The 20,321-nt window shown below is 38.8% G+C and overlaps 2 protein-coding genes across 4 annotated transcripts in view; one reads left to right on the plus strand and one right to left on the minus strand.

Moving 5' to 3' along the window:
- rnf19a (ring finger protein 19A, RBR E3 ubiquitin protein ligase) overlaps positions 1-16,247 on the plus strand; it is a 65,324-nt gene extending 49,077 nt beyond the window's left edge. For both annotated transcript variants that reach the window (XM_052022721.1, XM_052022722.1), the window contains exons 7-10: positions 6,684-6,842; positions 10,131-10,344; positions 11,032-11,175; positions 13,022-16,247. In XM_052022721.1, the coding sequence (XP_051878681.1) occupies positions 6,684-6,842; positions 10,131-10,344; positions 11,032-11,175; positions 13,022-13,682 (1,178 nt within the window). In that variant the 3' untranslated portion in view covers positions 13,683-16,247. The remainder of the gene's footprint in view (positions 1-6,683; positions 6,843-10,130; positions 10,345-11,031; positions 11,176-13,021) is intronic.
- Positions 16,248-16,394: 147 nt separating this feature from the next.
- Positions 16,395-20,321, minus strand: part of LOC127574075 (sperm-associated antigen 1-like) — a 102,387-nt gene continuing 98,460 nt past the window's right edge. For both annotated transcript variants that reach the window (XM_052022719.1, XM_052022720.1), the window contains exon 19: positions 16,395-17,955. In XM_052022719.1, the coding sequence (XP_051878679.1) occupies positions 17,827-17,955 (129 nt within the window). In that variant the 3' untranslated portion in view covers positions 16,395-17,826. The remainder of the gene's footprint in view (positions 17,956-20,321) is intronic.

Below are 20,321 nucleotides of genomic sequence, written 5' to 3' on the forward strand. Positions count from 1 at the left end.
GAATCCCTTGCAAAATGAATGTGCCCTATATTTTAGTTGCCTCAAAGCTCATTGTGCATAAGTTGCACATTGAAATGCAGGCCACTTGAGTTAACCTCTCTATCAGCTTTTTATATTGATTGTCCTCAGCTAATGTTGGTGTGTTTATGTGCCACTGCAGGTAGTTAATAGGTGGTTGGATTTGAAGGTTAGTCAGATTAGCAGTGTTGAAACTGCAAGGAATCATTTGGCCCAATTAGTGTGTGCTGATTCTGATAGGGTTCCTTGCTGATGCTTGGATATGTGTTTAGGTGCATTGTTAGAACTGTAAATCAATCAGGGAAGGGTAAATGTGGAACATTGATGGGCACAAATCTGCTTCATTAGTTTTTGTATGTCACCTTTGACCTCTTTAGCTTTCTTGTGCATCTGTTCCAAGTCTTGCAATCATTGTTGAGCCTGGCCACCACCTACTGCTAGAAATAGCACACTGCTGTTGTCTTGGAAGCAAGAACCAAGCAGGGCATCCCGACTAAAACAGCTGCAGGTCTCTTTTAATTACTGTTCAAGGCTCTTGTTTCAGTTCTTCATATTGTATTTCTGTTTTCCTGGCATTTTTTCTGTTTTACCTCCAGTCCCAAGTTCCAATTTCAGACTTGACAAAGGTCGACAAGATACTTTATAAAAAGCCTACACTGTGTTTACCCCTATACGTAACTGTTCACTCTTATGTGCTTGGACTGTTAAATTTCACCTACTCAGAGCACTTGTACTCCTACTATTATCCTGGCTATCTGCAGGGAGCCAAATCTGCAATGGCAGCTGTGAGTAAGTTTTCAGATTTGATTACTGGGAATTGTGGGCAGTCAGACTATGCGAGAGTCTAAAATTAAAAACACAGAATATTGTAAATCAGCTGATCAGGCAACATCTGTGGAGAGAGAAACAATGTTGAATACTGTGGTTTAACTTTGTTGCCTAACATGGCAGAGAAGTCTGAACTTAAAGGGGAAATTTGGATGAACTTTTTCCCCTGCTCCCCATTTGTAGCTTACTGTCAGGCTGCTCTCTGCATAGTAGTCTGGACTGTTGTGTTTGGCATTTGCTGATCTAGTTTGCATTTGGATGTTTGCTCAGTTCTGCACTTAATTCCTAGCTGAGCATATAGGTGGAGCAATATTTTGAATTTGTTTTTGAGTCTGTAGGGTTGGTGGTGAGGAGATTGCCTCTTGAAGGGGAGCTAGTCTGTACTTGGGATTTTGATTGCAGTGCAGTTGAAGATGTGATGTTTGAATGGATTTTTAGAGCCTTGAGTATGATGACTATAAAGGAAAAATTATTCAGGATGGAGGAGTTGAGTTGGATATGTTGCATCACTGCAACCCAACCTCCTAAATGTTCATGAAACATCCTTTTATATATGGGGTTTGCAAAAAAAAATAATTTGGGACTGGTTGCTATAAATGAATGCTGCTTGGCCTTTTTGAATCCATGCCCCTTCTGTCAACTTCTTGCAGCAATTGTGCCTGCTTTTGTAGAACAGTTATCATAATGACAAGACTCTTGTGGAAGTTTGCACATACTGAGATAGGATGCTGTGGTGGTGGGGTGGGATATTCTAGTGGATGAGTCGGCTGTTTTATGCAGAAAGGGATTGTGTGGTGTGGTCTTTAACAGCATCCTTAATTTTGGAAATCAAATATCTACCAAAGATTATTTTTCTTGATCATTGACTTCTGTTATTTATTAAAATAATATTCATTCTCTGAAATGTTTTGGGACATTGGAGAGTTGTAATGAGAAGTCATATGAATGCAATTGTATTCTTCCTTGTCCCTAAATATTTCAATTTATCCTTGCACAAGCATAGTCTGTCCATTTTAGACATCAGTACCTTTTCAGTTTTGTTGTGAAGCCATTTATATCATTCATCCTTTGCACCTTTATTCAGAACATTGAGAAACCTGCTTCTGAGAAGAAATGAATTGGATGGTAATGGGGTTCAGTGCCTGAAAGTGATTCTTATCTGTTGGATGTTGGCTCATTTTCCTCCTATTCTACGTAATAAATGGAACTGATTTGGGCTTCATTGTGGAGCTTGCATTTGGCTTGTTCATATTATTTTTAATAATATTCATTTCACAGCAGTGAGAAGCAATGCATTTGAGGAGATCAAATAAGGTGAAGGAAAATACAATATATGATAGAATATATGCCTAGAAAAGCAGCAGAACCAAAGGATCATGAAGTGCATGCTCACAGAACCCTGAAGGCATTTAAATAAATAAGGTAGTTAAAGCATATGGGATCTTTTACGTGTCAAAGCATAGAATGTAAGAGCATAGAGGTTAAGCTAGGTATGTATTGAAACACTAAGGCTACAGCTGGAGTACCATGCACATTCCTGGTCACCACACTACAGAAGGATGTGATAGCACAGGAGTAGATGCAGAGTTTTATGGGGACTGCTTTAGGGCTGGAGAATTTTGAGGAGAAACTAACTATGTTTAGTTGATTCCTTTTGGAATGAGAAACTGAGGGGAGAATTAATTTAGTTGTAGGAAATTGAGAGGCCTAGACAAGGTGAACAAGAAATTTTATATTGAGGTTAACAACCAGTGGGCATAGATGGATTAAAAGTTGAGAATCTCTTTATTCATATGAAGGCTGGTAATTGTGATCTAGATCCCAAGGATAGCGGAAACAGAAATCCTCGTTGTTTTCAAGCTACCTGGATGAACGCTTGAAGAGCCAAGGCTATTGATTGAGAGCTGGGAAATGGGACTAACCCAGATATCTTGACTGCACTACCACATACCCTACTTCATGTGGGGACACTATTCCATTTTCCCAGTTTCTCTGGCTCTGTCCCATTTGTTCTGATTACAAGACTTTCCACTCTTATTTCTGTTGCCTTCCTTCTACCTTAACTCTATTTCTCTACCATAGTTGAGAAAGCTCTCAACTTGATCTCTCCTATTTCCTGCCCTTGTCTCACTCACTCACTTGTCAGAGCAAATGTAAGGTGCCACTTGTCCTCACCTTCCATACCACCAACCTCCCCATTCAACAGAATATCTTCCATAACGTCCCACCACCTACAATGAGATCCCACCACATCATCCATCTCCATCATCCACTCCCTTTCTCACGCCACTTTACTAAGCAACTGCAGGAGATGCAGCACCTGTCCTTTTTATTAGTTCCCTCTGTCATCCTGGGCCCCAAGCAGTCCCTCTATGAAGCAGTGATTCACTTCCACTTCTATTTTATTGTTTTGCATTTGGTGTTTGTGATGTGATTGTCTCTACATTGGAGAAACCAAGGACAGTTTGACTGTTTTGCAAAATATTTCCGGTCAATGTAGTTGCCTGTCATATATTCCAATCCCACTCTGATCTGTCTTTGGCCTCTAATAAATTGCAACAAACTTGAGAATCTCATCTTCTGTCTAAGTACACTTTGGGACAATACTGAATTTAATAATTTTGGAACAACAGCCTTTGCTGTTAGAATTCTTCAGTTCTGATTTAAGGTCACCCATCTGTAATATTAATGCAGAATTTTTCTCTCTTCACACATGCTACCTGATTTTGCTGGATATTTTCCGCATTCTCTTTTATTCCAGATTTCCAGCAACTATGTTCCAACATTCTTTATTTTTCTTTGTTTCCCTCATTCTTTTCCCCTATTTCGTGTCCTCCAGATCATGATTAACAAGCATTCACCACCCACTCGTAGACAGCACCAATGGAAATTTGTATAGCCTGAACCTAATTAGTTGGCTAAAGTAAATCGCCCCTAGTTGTAGGTAAGTGGTAGAATCTGGGGGGAATTGAGGGATTGGGGTAGATCAGATTACAGAAAACATTATGGAATTGCTCTGTGAGCCAGCATAGACTCAGTGGGCTGAAATGTTGTCCTCCTATGTCAAATAGAAAAATGGACAATCTCGATCTCCACTCTTTCACAGTTGTTCTCACCATTCTTCCTTCCTTTGAATTTGTTACATCTCTTTTCCAGTTCTGATGAAAGGTCATTAACCTGAAGCATTAATTCAATTTCTCCTTCAGTAGACTTGCTGAATATCTCCAGTATTTTCTCTTTTTAGTTGGGAATAACCTAGAGTTCATTTTTAGCTGGCATGGACACCACAGGCTGACTAGCTGCTTCCTGTGGCTGTTCTTGCAGCTGCAGGAATTCCTCAGCCAAAGGCACAACCATATTTAACTGTTTCCTCAATGACCTTCCTTTCATCGTGAGGTCAGGAGTGAGGATATTTCCTGATGCTTAATTCCTTTTGCAACTCCTGAGCAAATGAAGCAGCCTGTGCCTGGAAGCAGCAAGGCCAGACACCAGTTGGGCATGGACTGATAAGTAACATTTGTGCCACAAGAGTGACCAGCAGTGACCATCTCCAATAAGAGTAAATCGGCATCCAATGGCATTACTATCACTGAATCTCCTACCATCAATATCCTGATGAATTATCATTGACCAGAAAATCAACTGGACCGGCCACGTAAACTATTCTAACAGGAGGATGGAGGAGGTCTGGTATCCTTTGGTAAATGACTTGCCTTCTGACACCCCATGACCTTTCCACAGGTATGTCAGGAGTACATGGAATACTCTGTATGTAGTTGCCCAGATGAGTGTAGCAGAAGCACTCAAGAAGCTCGATACCATCTAGGGTAAAGCAGTTCACTTTATTGGCACCCCATTCATTCCCTTCATCATTGGTGCATAGTGGCTGTAGTCGTACCATCTATAAAAGGCATTGTAGTTACTTGTCTAGGCTATTCTGATAGTACCTCCCAAACCCATGACCTTTACTACCAAGAAGGGCCAGGGCAGCAGCTGCATGGGATCATCACCACCTGCAGGTTCCCCCTCCAGGTCTCACCATCCTAAATTGGAAATATGCCACGGGCCTTCATCTTTGCTTGGTCTAAATATTGGAACCCCTGACCCATCAGCACTGGGAGTACCTTCACCAGAATGATTTCAGTGGTCAAGAAATCCAGATCACCACCACCTCGAGAGCAGTTGGGGGTGGGCAATAAATGCTGACATGGCCCACATCATGAAAATGAATTTAAAAGAAAAATTCTGATTCTATTGAAGATTCAAGATTTATATAAACAAAAATACCATCTGATTCATGCTTGACTTTAATGTCATAATTCTGTTTGTGTTTTTAAAACAAGTATTCAGCCTACAATAACTTTTTTTGAATGTAACTTTAGTGTCTGCATTTATTGGTATTGGTTTATTATTGTCACTTGTACTGAGGTACAGTGAAAAACTTGTCTTGCATACAGTTTGTACAGATCAGTTCATTACACAGTGCATTGAGTTAGTACAGGGTAAAAACAATAACAGAATACAGAGTAAAGTGTCACAGCTGCAGTGAAGTGCATTACAGGTAGACAATAAGGTGCAAGGTCATAACAAGTAGATTGTGAGGTCAAGAGTCCATCTCATCCAATATGGGAACCGTTCAGTTGTCTTATAACAGTGGGATAGAAGCTGTCCTTGAGCCTGGTGGTATGTATCCTCAGGTTCCTGTATCTTCTGACTGATGTGATGGGAGAAGAGAGAAGGACTAAGATCTGCTATAACATATTTTCATAGTTGGAGGAATAAATGTTTGCTTGGTATTTTCCTTCCATAACATGGTTACTTTTGTGTGAAGAAAGCATTGAGTTGCGTCAGCATGATGGTTGGACTCTGTTCTGGATAATTATTCCACGTATATCCAAGCAGCTGTTTTCAATATAAACAAAAGACCCATGTTGCTAAGGTTTGAGTAAAATGCAATGTGACATTTTTGTATAGTAAGAATTTCAGCTGTTGGGGGGGGGGGGGGGGTAAAAAAAAAAGTACCTCAATGCAATTATAGAATATGCCCTGTAAATATGGGTTGTCTGAAAGCATTCTTAACTATCACAGGGCGGTATGAGATAGGTCGAGTCTGTTACATATGTTCAGATCAGCCAAGATGGTTGATCAGTAGGTTCAAAATGAAGAATATTGGTTAAGTAGTTTTTTTTTGTTTTATTGTATAGGAACCCAAAATAGAAATTGTAACTGCATTGTTCAGTAAATTATCACGTGTATCAAGTGGTCAGCAATTCGAGAGTGTGACATGTCTTTGGCTATCTGCCTTGTGCCTGCACGTACTTCATGCGATGCAACTGTTAATGCTTTTGCCTAATTGACACTGTTAGAAATGAAAATTGAACTCAAAAGGATGATTTTTGTGAAGTGTTAGAAGTGTTAATACAATTTGGTTTTCTATCGGAGAATTACATAGATTTGAGTATAATCTGTTTGTAACTGGGGAAATGCCAAATAAAATTAGAACACGTTTATTAAGGAAACCTGCACTCAGGGCATAGGCCAGTTATAGCACAAGCTGGTTAATGAAGAATTAGTGTCCATACAATCACTTGGTTCAACCGTAGGAAATAGCGGTTTATCCATGTGGACTGGCCTATCTTGATTTAAGCCTTGTTTGCCATTACCAAAGGCTGGTAAGTGACGTGCCAGATTATTTTTAACTCTGGCATCACTTTCAAATAGATGCGAAAGAGCAGTGTGAATCAATGTAGTGTAGCACACACATCCTACAGCAAGCAGTAGCAGATATTCTGTGTTTTGCTGTTAAATGGATTTCTTTTTATATTTTATATTAACAGGCATTGGAGTACCCATTATGTTAGCGTATGTATATGGAGTGGTCCCTATTTCCCTCTGCCGTAGTGGTGGCTGTGGTGTTTCTGCCGGCACTGGAAAGGGTGTGCGGATAGAATTCGATGATGAAAATGATAATGCTGGCAGAGGAAATGCAGCATTAGGTAAGCACTTGTTTTTACCCCTTCCCAGATTTCCTGCTACCTTTGGTAGGCCTAATTGCCGTGTTTTAAAACAAAACACACATTTTCATTGCTTTAAGAAGTGAGTGGGCAACACCTTAAATCTCATTTGAGAACAATGTCTACTTTCATAACTGAGTACACTGTTAGTTGACACCCAGTTTAGAGCTCTGTCACAGGAAGAATTTAACAGGCAACCACAGGAAAGGATTTAAGAATGTGTTCAAAGCCACCTTGGGAGAAAAATCACAATATCGCCACTGACTCAAATCCCTGGCCCATGGCTGCTCAAAGTGGAGAAAGTTGTCAAGGATGCTATTGAGAACCTCTATTTCATGCAGACAGAAGTCTACAGTTATCAGCGGAAGGAACGCACTACCATAAACTACCTGTCCGATCTGTAAAACACTTGGTGGTTTCTATGTGAGCCTTATCAGTTACATCGAGAAACAAGTCATCCTCAGTCCGAAGGGACTGCCTGGAAGTAGTCTAGCAGCTCTGTTTTATTTGTTGGCCTACAAGGTTATCTTCCATGGGGAAAGGGGAGCGGTGAGAAGGGATTCAGAGGCGATTGCTGGACTGAGGGGTGTGAGATGACAGGCAGGCAGTGCCAGGTAGGGGAGGTGAGCGGGGCTGGAGTTGGAAGACTCTGGCAGGTGAATGATAGAGGCAGGTAGAGGGAGAGGGGAGAGGAGAGTGTGAAGATGGGAGACAGCTGGTGGAGGGAGATAAACAAGAACACAAAGTGCTACAAAAGAGCTGGAGTTGGATAAGCAAAGGAGTTGAGAATTGGAACCATTAGGGGAGAGGTGAATGACAGTTGGAACCAGATTTGGGGGGTTGGGGGAGGGGGGTTGGCAGGGAGGAACCTGTGTGTGAAGTGGGTGGATGGAGCCAGGAGGAGGGGGAAGGGTAAATAAAGGGACTAATTGTGGTTTGTACAAATGCAGCAGAACAAACTTTTTAAAAAATAGTAAACTATTTATGAAGACATTCATTTGAACTTAACAGAATTTTACAGTTTAAAAAAAAACAAGCTTCTGGAGGAATTCAGCGGGCCAGGCAGCATCTGTGGAGGCAAAGGGATGGTCAGCATTTAGACTTGAGACCCTGCATCAGAGCTGGGAATGTAAAAGGGAGAAAGCTGGTATAATTGTGGGGTGTAAGGGGGGCAAGGCATGAGCAGGAAAATGATAGGTGGATCCAAGTGAGGAGGGATTGATGGGCAGACAGAATCGGGGAAGGGGAGGGGTGGAGATAGCGACAGAGGCTTTAAGGTGATAAGTGGGGATGATAAAAGGGCTGCTGATTATGGAATCTGATAGGAAAGGAAGGCGATGAACAAAACCAGATAGGGAGGGATGCTGGGCAGATGGGAACCTTGGTGGGGTGGGGGGGGGGGGGGGGGTTAGAAAACAGTAGGTTGAGTGAGTGGGTGATAAGCAGATGGAACCAGGTGAGGGAGGGGGAAGAAACTAACGGGGCCTAGGCTGGTGGGGGGGGGTGGGGGTGGTTGTTGGTGGGGTGTGAGTTTCAAAAGAAGTGGGCGTGCAAGAGAAAATTCTAACAATCTGGCATCTCTCACCTGCTCTTTTCTTTTCCTGCTCTTGTACTTTATTTTGTCACCCAGGGAGCTGCAGCTTTAGATTGCCTACCCTTCTCCCTCCTGAGGAATATACCCAGCCTGTAGGTAAAACATGCTCTTTAAAGACCTACATTGTTCAAGAACAGATTCGCCTGCCAATCTTTTATTCCAGTTTTCCCAGGCGAGATCTGTTCTTTAAACAAAATGAAAATAAAGAGAAAACTGCAGATGCTAGAAGTCTGAAATAAAAACAAAATTCTGGCAACATTCAGGTCAGGCGGCATCTGTGGAAAGAGAAATGGTGAATGTTTCAAGTCCAAGGTCCTTTAGCAGAATTTTTAAAATTTATTTTTGTTCCAACATTTTTTTATTTCAGGTATGTTCTTGTCTATTGGAATAAATTCTTCTTTAATTGACTTTTTAAACCTTGGAATGCTCATTATCCCTTTCCATAGCTTTTCTAAATATTATTTTGATTGCTGTTTGCTACATATTCCCTCACTGATACTTGCTCCGCTTGGGCTGCTTCATTTCCCAGAATCACGTCCAGCAATGCTGCCTTGCTCGCAGGGTGTGGAAATTATTGATCAGGAAAAGTTTCCTGAAGACACTTCAGAAATTATTTTTGTCCCTATCGTTATTTTTTGAATAATTTAAGTCTCTTATTATCACTGCTGTCTTTTCCACATCTCTGTAATTTATCTGTACATTTACTCCTCACTTGTGGCCAATGCAATAGTTGTGGTTGTGTAATCATACTGCCTTTTTTTCATTCCATCCCCACCCCTAAATTTTGCAGTTAAATTTCACACCTTCCATAAACTGTGTTAGCAGCAAGCTGTTCCAGGGTTCCATGTACTTTCACTGTCATTACTTTCCCTCTACTTCTGACATAACTCTTCATTCTTGTATGTGGTGGCCTTGTTCGTATTTCTCATGATACAGTGCAGGAATGGCACAAATTTCTGTCTTCAGGATGTGCATGGAATGAAGTTGGGGGTGGGGTGAGGAATAAGTGGAAGTAAGTTTGCTTCACACAGCTTATGTGTGTTCCCATGAATTTTTAGATATCATTTTACTGATTAAGATTAATGACCAACAGAGCAGGGACATCAAGAAGAGCTGCATGCACACTTAAGATTTAACTGCTTGAGCCTTTTGAAGTTTGGACATCCAGGGCTTGGGAACCACAGTTTGCACATTTCTGACACATAAAAGGCTAGGAAACTGCTCTGTTAAACTGTGTTTGATTTATTGGAGTGGTTGTGCATTTATCGGGGGGCCGTGCTGGTTTCTGGAGCTTTGGACTCTACAGCGATACCAACTGGATACACCACTCTAGCTTAAGACCGTTGTTTTTTCAGCATAGCAACTGTTTAGTTCTTTAAAAGAAAATGGATCCCAGAGATGAAAAACCTTTCATTTTGTGCTACATTTTGGCTGTGTTATCTGTAGATTTACAAAATATTTTTTTCTTTTTTTTTACGGATAATTATTCTAATGTTCAGTGCAGGATGCAAGTGCATGCACCCTGTGTAGCCATGCTTTAAAGTATAATGGATTATCTAAAATATATCTTAGAAAGCTTCCTAGGAGACCTCGCATGTAATATCCATGCAAAATTTTAATTGCTAACAAGTAAAATAAGCAAAAGGTAATGTTACTGCTTGTTTGTGTCCACCTAGATACCACGTTTGTAGTTGAAGCTCGCAATAACCCCAGTATTGGAGAAGGAAGTGTCGGGGGCTTAACAGGCAGTTTGAGTGCCAGTGGCAGTCACATGGACAGAATAGGGATAATACGAGACAACCTGAGTGAAACAGCGAGCACAATGGCACTAGCTGGAGCTAGTATCACTGGAAGTCTTTCTGGGAGTGCGATGGTCAACTGTTTCAATAGGTAAGCCTCAAATTTCTTTTCATTACAGCTCTTTTAAACAGACCTTTCAATAATAAAAACTTACTTGGCGTTAACGATGGTGACACAGAAGGGAAGAGAACATGATGGCATGCAAATAAAACGATCCAGCTGTTGACAAGAACCTTTGAATGTTATGGCATAGGGACGGGTCACCTGGTCACTAACGTGCGAATCCCCATTATAGTCTGAGCCACCCAGTTTGATGCAATGTTTCCGCTCAAACTCTATGCCTTTAAATAGTTTGAAAAGTAGAAATATTAATTTCTGAGCTATTTCAATAATGTTTTTTGATAGTTCCATATTTTGACCATTCTGTGCGAGGAAACTAAAAAAACATTGTTTATCAACTGGTGGCATCACTATCTTTATTATATTAAATGTGATCTTTCATAATCATTGATCCTGTCACACAACCTCCACAGCTGCAGTGTAAAAAGTTGCTACTGCTCTGTTCCCCTATTAATAGTTAAGTGAAGCTACTTTTCCATTTTAGGAAAGATATATAAATGCATAATAAAAGATGTAAAGTTCAAGAGCACTCAAATATGGCTTTCATTCACGGTAAATGATTCAAAGTTGTCATCTTGTAAAAGTTGTGTTCTGGGGAGACCTGTTTTATGTGGGGATTTTTTTCTCTAATTTTTTTTTTAATCCAATTTATTGTAGGTTAGAAGTACAGGCGGATATCCAGAAGGAGCAACATAGTCTCAGTGGTGAGTCAGGCACAGTCAGCATTGGGACCATCAGTGACAATGCCAGCACAAGGGCCATGGCAGGATCAATTATCAATTCCTACAACCCACAAGACAGGTCTGTTACTTTGCTGACATTTTTAATGAATTAGCTTGTGATATTTAAAACGTTTAAATTATTTTTTTTGAAATGTGTTCAAACACTGGAAAATACAATAAAATAGATTTTAAAAAAAAAACTTTTTAAAGAAGGTTTATGAAGTTACTAGGGATTTGTTGTCTCCCAGTTTGCTTTCACAAATTCTTTGATGGTGCCTTGCTGTTCACAATACTAATGCTGAAAAGGAATGTGAAAGAACATGAAATTAGATGGCTCCCTCTTAACATCAAATCCAATCAATATATTGCACACCTAATTAAGTACTCTTATAAAGCAGTCACAACAGTAATGCAGGACCTTTGATAGCTAAATTGTACTCAGCTGGGCCTCATGAGCCTAGTGGCTGCTTCAAGAGTTCCGATACTGAACCAAGAAATGTATGTGAAATTTGATTAGAAGTTGCATTTCTGCTTTCTCTCTGTAAAACAGCACAAGTTGCATCACAAACTGACTGGTCCCACATGACACAGCCAGCTGTGGTCTTGCACATACAATTACGAAGCACCTCTGAGTCTAATCCTTAAATTGCTGACCTTTGCACTCTTCCATTGTGTTACTCATTTTAGTGGTAATTAAAAATTTAAAGGCTCATCAAAATGAAGTTCTATACTTCTGAGAAATTGAAATACAGATTTTGCAGCTTTGGGCAGATCAGATTGATGCACAAAAAGGTCTGACCAGTAATGCAGTTCCAGCCTCTTAAATTCTCTTGCATGGAATTTCCTTTCCTTTTTGGACGTATTTTTGTCCTACTGCTAATGTGGACTTCAGTTTCATAGTTGGACCATGTTTTTTTTTAACCTTTGTGTTTTTCCAGAGAAGGGAAACATGAGTTTCTAATATTTTTGAAAATACCGAACCAGCCCACTCCAGCATGCTCTATAATGACATTTGGGTGGATTTTAGTCTGACTATGCCTTTTGAGCACGAAGAATTTACCTCTCCATTTTGAACAAGGCTTGTGAGAAATAACCCAGGGAACTATTTGATTCACAGTAACTGTGATTTTAGAAATTATTGAAGTAACTGTTTTTTTAGAAATTACACAGAAGCCCACCTATATGTGGGCTTGCAAGTTATCAGATTGGTCCCTGCAATTATGTCAAGTATAGAAATTTTTTGAACATCTATAACAGCAAAGCCCTTTCAGTAAATACCCATCAGGAAGGAACATTTCTGGTTTGCGTAAAACTGACATTCACAGAATAAAGCTTTCTTTTGTTTATTGAAAGGGCCAAATTCTGTGGGGGTACAAGGATCATTTCTGTCTGTCCTCATATCTGAAGCAGTTTTAAAAAGTCTATTTGAAAGAGGACTGGTTATTAAGCTTGAAAATCGTGCTTCGCAAAATACATAATTGTAAACCAGCCATTTCAATAGACTTGTTTCTCAAACTGCATGTGAATTATGTATTTCCAAGGTTAAATTTCACAAGTTAATGCACAACTACATTCCTTCTGCCAGTTTTGTACTTGGCAAGATCAGCTTTAATTGGTCATATCAAACTGTCCTGGAAGTTAGCTGCCATCTTTGACACAAAGCAAAAGAATCCCAAGATCTTGCATCAGTGACAATAAATTGCAAGACGGTAATTCATGTCGGGGAGTTCAGAATGTTGTTAATTGCAAGACCATCATTCAAGTGTTTTGTTATTTGTGTGAACCTTCAAATAGATCAATACCTGCAGGTCTCTTGTTACCTATTTAGCGATAGGTTTAGAGTTCTCAAATTAATTAATGTGCTCTGTTTGAATATTTGCAGATATTACCAAGTGTTAAATTTGTATTTCTTTATCTCCTTATAGGGAAGGAAACAGTCTGGAGGTGCAAGTTGACATTGAGTCAAAGCCTGCAAAGTTTAGGCACAATAGTGGAAGCAGTAGTGTGGATGACAGTAGTCGCAATGTTGTCACTTTAACTTCAGCCCCTCCTCCGGATAATCGAAGCACTGCCTCCAAATGGTCCAAAGAAACAACAACTAAAAAGTGCAAAGGAAAATTGCAGAAAAGAGGCAGTATGAAGATAAATGAAACTCGTGAAGAGATGGATGCACAGTTGTTAGAACAGAGAAGCACTAATTCAAGTGAATTTGATTCTCCATCACTTAGTGACAGTATTCCATCTGTAGCAGACTCTCACTCCAGCCATTTCTCAGAATTTAGTGGATCTGATATGGAGAGCATGAAAACGTCTTGTAGTCATGGTTCAAGTGATTATCATAGTCGGTTTTCGGCAGTCAGTCCCCTTCCAGAGGTGGAGAATGATCGTTTGGAGACATGCCCATCACAAGGTGGTCTTCTTGCATCTGTTGCAAATGGACCAAGTGCAGAAGTCTTGCAGCTGAGCTTCATTGCAGAGGAGAATGGTGCTGTAACTTCAGTGTCAAATAATGCCAATGAGGAAACAGAAAATGTAACCAATAATAATCAGCAGCAACAGACCAGTGCAATTCATACAGAAATTTAATCCGTCAGTGCTGCAGTTTGTATCATAAATGTCACTAATCAGTTCTGCTAACAGTTATTATATGCCGATTAATATAAAAGAAAACTAATGACTGAAACTGGTGCTTATTAACCAACAATCATGGATTTTGAAGGTCAAAAAGTGTAGATGTCAGGGTTAAGTGTTGTTATAGATCTGCTCCCCAGTTATCCAGTTCAAATTTTAAAGGTTGGGGGAATAGTTGGCAGAACTTTTTGAGATGCATTTATTGGGCAGTAACATTGGGTGAGAAGTAATGGTCTATTTTTCAGTCATGTGCTAAGAATATGTAACTGAACTTGGAGAAATTCCAAAATGCAAGCAGAAATCAGTTGACAGTTATTTCAAAAAATTGCATTCTTGACTGTGGTTATTCTATAATTGAAGATCGACTGGCCCATTCTCCTTCACTGTTTCCTGGTGCCTTTGGAAAAGACTGCATTTAATACCTGCTTTATTTGAGGATATGTTTATACTTCTCAAAAAAAATACTTTGACTACAGTATACCACACAAGAATGCTAACAAAATGGATTAAAATTGTGTATAATGAATGAATGAATGATCTTAAGATATAACCCTATATTAGCCTACCAAAGACAGTACTCAGGCTTTAGAAAATGTTTTGCATAACCATTTTAACTGGTTCCTTGTTCTGAAAAAGAAAGTATTAATAGTGGATGATTGCTGCTAATGCAGTTTGTTACAAATTGAAAGCACAGTGCAGAGTTTGCACATTGCTTTGAAGCATTAAAGAGAGGTAAAGACTATGGCCTTTTCTCCCTTTATGGACCGAGACACTAATAAAACTCAAAGGCTACCCTCGGCCTAAAAGGTGCACTGTTGAACTTCACTTAAATGCAAAATTGAGTCATTATATGAAAGTATGTTTTGCGCAATATGCAGTGTGTATTTGCTTTATGTTGCCATGTTGATAATTGAAATTTTATCCTTATGAAGAGAAGAATAAAAAAAAAGAAACAAGTTGCAATCTTTTTAATTTTCTTTAAGCTTTAGAACACTAGTGCCAGTTACAATATGTTGCATATGCTTGGTTTGGTATTTATATATTTGTTTGCAAGCTGGTTTGCCTAACAGGGTGACTGTAAGAAGCATATCTAAAAATAAATACAATTAAAATCCATCACTTTGAGTATTCTTATAATCTGCAAAAGTTTGGTTTGATTGAAATATTAAATGTACAATTTAAAAGCAATTATAACTCAATACTCCTCCCTGCTGGCTCAGTAATTCACTTCAGCCATATAGACTGGGAAGATGCCAGGGTTTGTCGGTCTGAACAAAGGAAACTTATTTTTGGTGTCAGTGACTGGGTTAGAGAGAAGAAAATCTGTCAGGGTTACTGCCTTAGTTATTTTAGGACTCCTGGTAGGAATAGAACACTGGACATCTGATTAGGATTAGAACTGTCTTTTCCTCAAATTACTTGCTATAATTTGTAAGTAAATTATTGTAGAATGATTGTACAGTTTAAACTGTGTAGTTTCAAGTTGCAAGAATCAGGAATTGAAGGATTAATCTTTCTAAAATTTTGTTTGTATTTGGAATTTAGACCTCAACTAATCAGTCCTTCATTGTTAACCATTTGACAGCTTGTCTATTGGTTAAGTGTTCAGCTGGGAGTGGTTACTGGAATAGGTGTTAATTTGTAATCTCTCCTTAAAAAAAATGTACTTGGGGAATTTAGGAGGGTTGCAAAAGTGAATCAGTCTCGCTAATGAGACAAGTGATTGCGCAGAGTACAACTCAAGTGGAGCTTCAAAAGAGTGCAAACATTGAATTTAGTGAGTATGAAACTCGGATGTTGAGGGGAAATGAGGTGCCACTTTTTGTCTTCAATACTAGGTGTTAATTTCATGCAGGAAATGATTAAACTTTGACTAGTGCTTAATGTAAGCAAATGTGTTATTTATTGAAGATTATGAAAGGTTTAAAGGTAGATTGCAGTAATAGCATAATGTAACTTTCAATAAATATTTTTAATTGATTAAATAGCCAGAAACCTAAACTAATTGGATATATCCATCAATATTTGACAGATGGCATGGTTATTGTAGCTGCAGCATGCGGGAAGTCAGTAAGACACCAAGAAATCACATTTTCAAAAAGGCAGCATCTTGAAAAAATTTGACATGGGATGAGATGAAGACATTACAGTGCATCAGGGAGGGAGAGAGTTAATTTGGAATTTGTTCCAGGAGCAGTCACAACCTTCATGTTAGGTGGTAGGAGGGTGTGACTGAATTGGCTATGTGTGTGGGAATCCAGAAGGTGGTGATTCTAGTCACTGTTAATGAAGGATATAAAAGCCTGAGGTTATAGAGAATATTTAGAGAATTAACAATGATGAGGCTAGGAAGAATGACATTGGGGAGCCATGTGGTGGTGGTCCTGTTTTTGCTCAATATTTAGGGAGGGCCATGGCCATCTGTGAAATTGAATACCACCTGGTACAAGTGAACAACTGTCAATGCTGTTCACATGACTATCTTAAATACAAAAGATTCACTTTCATTTACTGATGCTGGGGTGCTGTTTTCAAGTACAATGAACTTGAGAAACAATGAAAGTACAATGATAAAAGAGCTTATCTGCAATTAGCATTTGCTGAAAAGTTTCACATTAACCTTTAAAAGAATTCCCTTTCAAAAAGTGTAGAATTAGTTTTTGGAAATCCATTTAAAGGCATTCATTTTATTTTTCCATCTTCAGTGGTTTTCCAATCATTACTTAGCTGATAAAATATTTAACAATGGGAAGTGGATGACAAAACTTTGAAGCCAATGCATCGCAGCATGAATAGCCTTGCAATGTGCCTACTGTTTTAGCCTGTTTCCTGTTCTGTTCCTGCAAGGCTGTTATTTTTGTCTATCTAGAGTTACCTAGAACAGTTTAATTGTACAACTAATCTGGCTGCAGTCATTTCTAAGTACTCGCCTTGGATGGGAGCTACCATACCTTCACCTAACTGCTTTTGGGCCATGGTTTATATGTATCAGCAGGTCAGCTCAACTGCCCTTGTAAATTATGGTTGCTTCCTGCACTGCAGTGTTACCCTTTCAATTGCATGTTGTAATACTGTACCAAATGTTCTTGCACTTCGCATTCATTGTGGACTGGTTTCTGAAAGGGCAGCAGCAAAGGTGACTTAATAGACTCCCACATATTATAACGGTTAGAAGAAAGCAATTTTGAAACTGAATTCAATTCTGATGTTAAGACAATGAAGTGATTATACAAGTCAGCATCATGGTTTAGGATATATTTTGTCAAGCAAGGCTCTAAATTAGAAACATCTTGCAAAATCACTAAGCAAAAATCCTTTGGAAAGAAGTAGAGGTATCAATAAAAGTACAGTTTATTCCTTCAGTGCATAAATATAACAGGCTGGAGCAATTTTTGCAATTCCTTGACCTTAAATAGGAGATTGCATCACGGTGCATAGTTTTATCACAGACAGGCAATATCTTGTATAGCTGTACATGACTACAGATTTACTGCAATCTACATTTAAAGTTCAAGGTTTTATCATCGACTCAGCAAGTATGCCTAATTCCAATTTGATCATGAATAAATTAATATTCTTCATCAAGCAATCGACAAGCATAAAAAATTTTATTCTAATAAAGGACTAACCAAAGGAAGTCTTTTAAATAAAGCTATTCTGAAACTTGGCTTTGTAAAAATCTAAAACTAAAGTATGAGAAGTAGAACAGAGTTAATAACAAACAACAAAGTAAGTGTTTTTTGTCCTTGTTTTACCAATGGAAACACAAAATGTATGTTCAACATGAGGAATTGATGGGTCTTGCTGGTTTATTTGAGAAATGAGGTCACAACTTTGAAAATGACAGTGCCCTTTTAAGTAAATGATCGCAGGTTATCAAATAGTTCATTCCTTTAGATGAATGAAATGTACTTGAATGGGGTGTAGGTGTAGGAAGGTACATTAGTGAAAGAGTTTTAGGTCATTTTTTAATTTCAAGGAAGAATTAAGAATGCAGAAGTGAGTAGAAAAGTGTGTGGATTGCACGCTATACAATTTCCATAGTTTCTAACCACCTGAGTTGCATGTTATATATTAACTTTGACACCTAAAAGAAATATTATATATCATAGTTTCTTGCTAGATTTTGTACATCTTCAGAGGTGAACTCAGTGCTCTTCATCTGTAAGAGATTGCTAAAGAGTTGTCCCACTTGATCCCTTTCTTTACCAACGATCACTGATGCAATCTGCGCAAAAATAAAATGTTTGCATTAGAATTGTTGAATCACATGAAATTCAAGTCTTCAGCCATAAAAGCAGTTAGTAACATCTACCCATTGCAATCTAATTTTATAAGTGCATCTGATGAAGTATATAATTATGACAATTAATTTGAATGTTTTATAAAATCATTCAGTTTTGTGTATAGTTCACCTTGTTTCCCTGATGTCCCTGAAAATCTGATGTTAGACTCTCTATCTGCAAAACAAATGGCCTAACACCTGTTTACAAGATTCAGTTGATCAATGTCAAGACTGATTTTCTTGAGTTAAATTGGATTGCTAGGGTCTGCTATTTAAATTGCAAAGAAAACATTATCTTGACCACAAGGTGAAGCAGGAGTGATTCTTCAGACTCTCCATTGAGCCTGTGGGCAACCACCACCAGCCACTGCTTTGCTACTTCGTGATCACTCCAATTACAGAACTCCTCTTAAACCAGTATCACTGCTGGATGTCTTTTTCCACTTTGCTGTTCAGAAGACTATGTAACTCCAATATATGAATTATGTCCTCAGAAGAAAGGTGCTCAGAAGTAGAGGGAGGGAGTTGACAAAGTGGGGATGGCAGGGTGGGAGGTGGGATGTGAAGTGGGAGGGATCTGAAGTCTGATGAATCAAGGGGGGAGGAATTGAGGAGTGAGGCTGCCTAGTTTTGGATTAATGAAGGGGGAGTCTTGGCAATAAACTCTCAAATTTTCTATGACTCTTCCTTTCCAGTGCAATTGCTCTTTTCCCTTAATGTTGTGACCAGAACTGTATTCAGTCCTCAATCTGTGGCCCAACTAATGTTGTAGACCAGTCCACCATAACATCCCTGCTCTTACATTCTATGTCTCAGCTAATGAAGGCCTTCCTTATGTGTTTTTAATCACTTTATTGACATGCCCTAATATCTTTAAGACTCTGTGGGCGTAAATTTATTATGTATTCCTCTGCCTTGCCGCAGCTCCCAAACGCATTGTCTTACACGACTATAGACTAAGTTCCATTCACCACTTTTCAGTCCATTGCCATCTCTCGCAGTCCAACGTTTTCCTCGCTGTCAACCTTGCAGCCCAATTGGTGAATCATCTGTGAGCTTCATCATGCCCCTTACATTGAGTAAGTCATTAATATGTATTACAAACAACAAAGGATTCTGTGGAATTTCAATGGAAATGGCCTCCCAGTCACAGAAGTACCTAAAAGAAAAAAACCTTTCCTTCCTGCCACTGAGCCAATTTTGGACCTCATTTTCCACTTTCTCTTGGGCTTTTATTTTTTATATAGCTAGCCTGCCTTGTGGAATTTTGTCAAAGGTCTTGCAAGGTCCATACAGACTGCATCAAATATATTGGTCTCATTGACCCTCCTGGTTGCTCAAAGAATACAAAAATAAACAAATTCAATGTTGACTGTCCATGATTATTCTGTGCCTTTCTAAATGACTTGGACTGTACCTTGGAATGGATTCCAATAATTTGTCTACTAGTTAAACTAACTGGCTTGTAATAACTCAGTATATGACTTACTTCCTTTCTAAACAGTCATACAATGTTAACATTTCTCTGTTCCTCTGATAACATTTCTGTAATGGGTTTGGTAAATGCTATGTGTCCCAGAGATCTAGTTTGTCCAGGCCTTGTGATTATCCACTTTCACAGATGCTAAATCCTTTAATTCCCTTATAATTTCATCGTTACACTTTCCTAATTACCCTTTAATTTCAGTGTTACACTTGCTATCCTATTACAGATTTTCTTCTGTATTTAGCTTGGTGTCTCACATACTCATCCATTTTGCTTTATTTCACCTTCTGTGCAACTCAAGATCCAGGGGATCTAAACTTGAGAATACCAGCCTTTTCCTTTGATTACCATGAACGCCATGAATCTTCTCCTTGAATCCCCACTGATAGCAACCTAAAGATAATTTAGTGTCCAAACAGCTATTTCCATTCTACCTTTGCTAAATCACTTCTCAGTCTGGTTAAATTTGACTTCCTTCAGTTGAAAATCTTTCCTCCAATTCTGTCCTTTTCTATAACTGTACTAAATCTAACTACCACAAAATTGATGCTCCTTTCACCAGCTTTGCTTCATTCCCTCTACCCACCTCATTGGACTTGCTACACATTACCTTGAAAAGTTCTCCTGAATGCAATTTAGGAATTTTATGCCCTTTAAACCTTCTTTACACTAATTAGGATAACTTGAATCTTCCACATTACTACTGTCTTTTGTATTTGTTGTACATTTGCCTTCAAATCTCCTTTGTAGAACTATCATACATTCCCAGTAGTGCAGTTAATCCAATTTTTTCTTTAGTTAAAGACAGCTCTCATTTTCCTTC

The sequence above is a fragment of the Pristis pectinata genome, chromosome 9 (genome assembly GCF_009764475.1).
Source record: "Pristis pectinata isolate sPriPec2 chromosome 9, sPriPec2.1.pri, whole genome shotgun sequence".
Classification (NCBI taxonomy): domain Eukaryota; kingdom Metazoa; phylum Chordata; class Chondrichthyes; order Rhinopristiformes; family Pristidae; genus Pristis; species Pristis pectinata.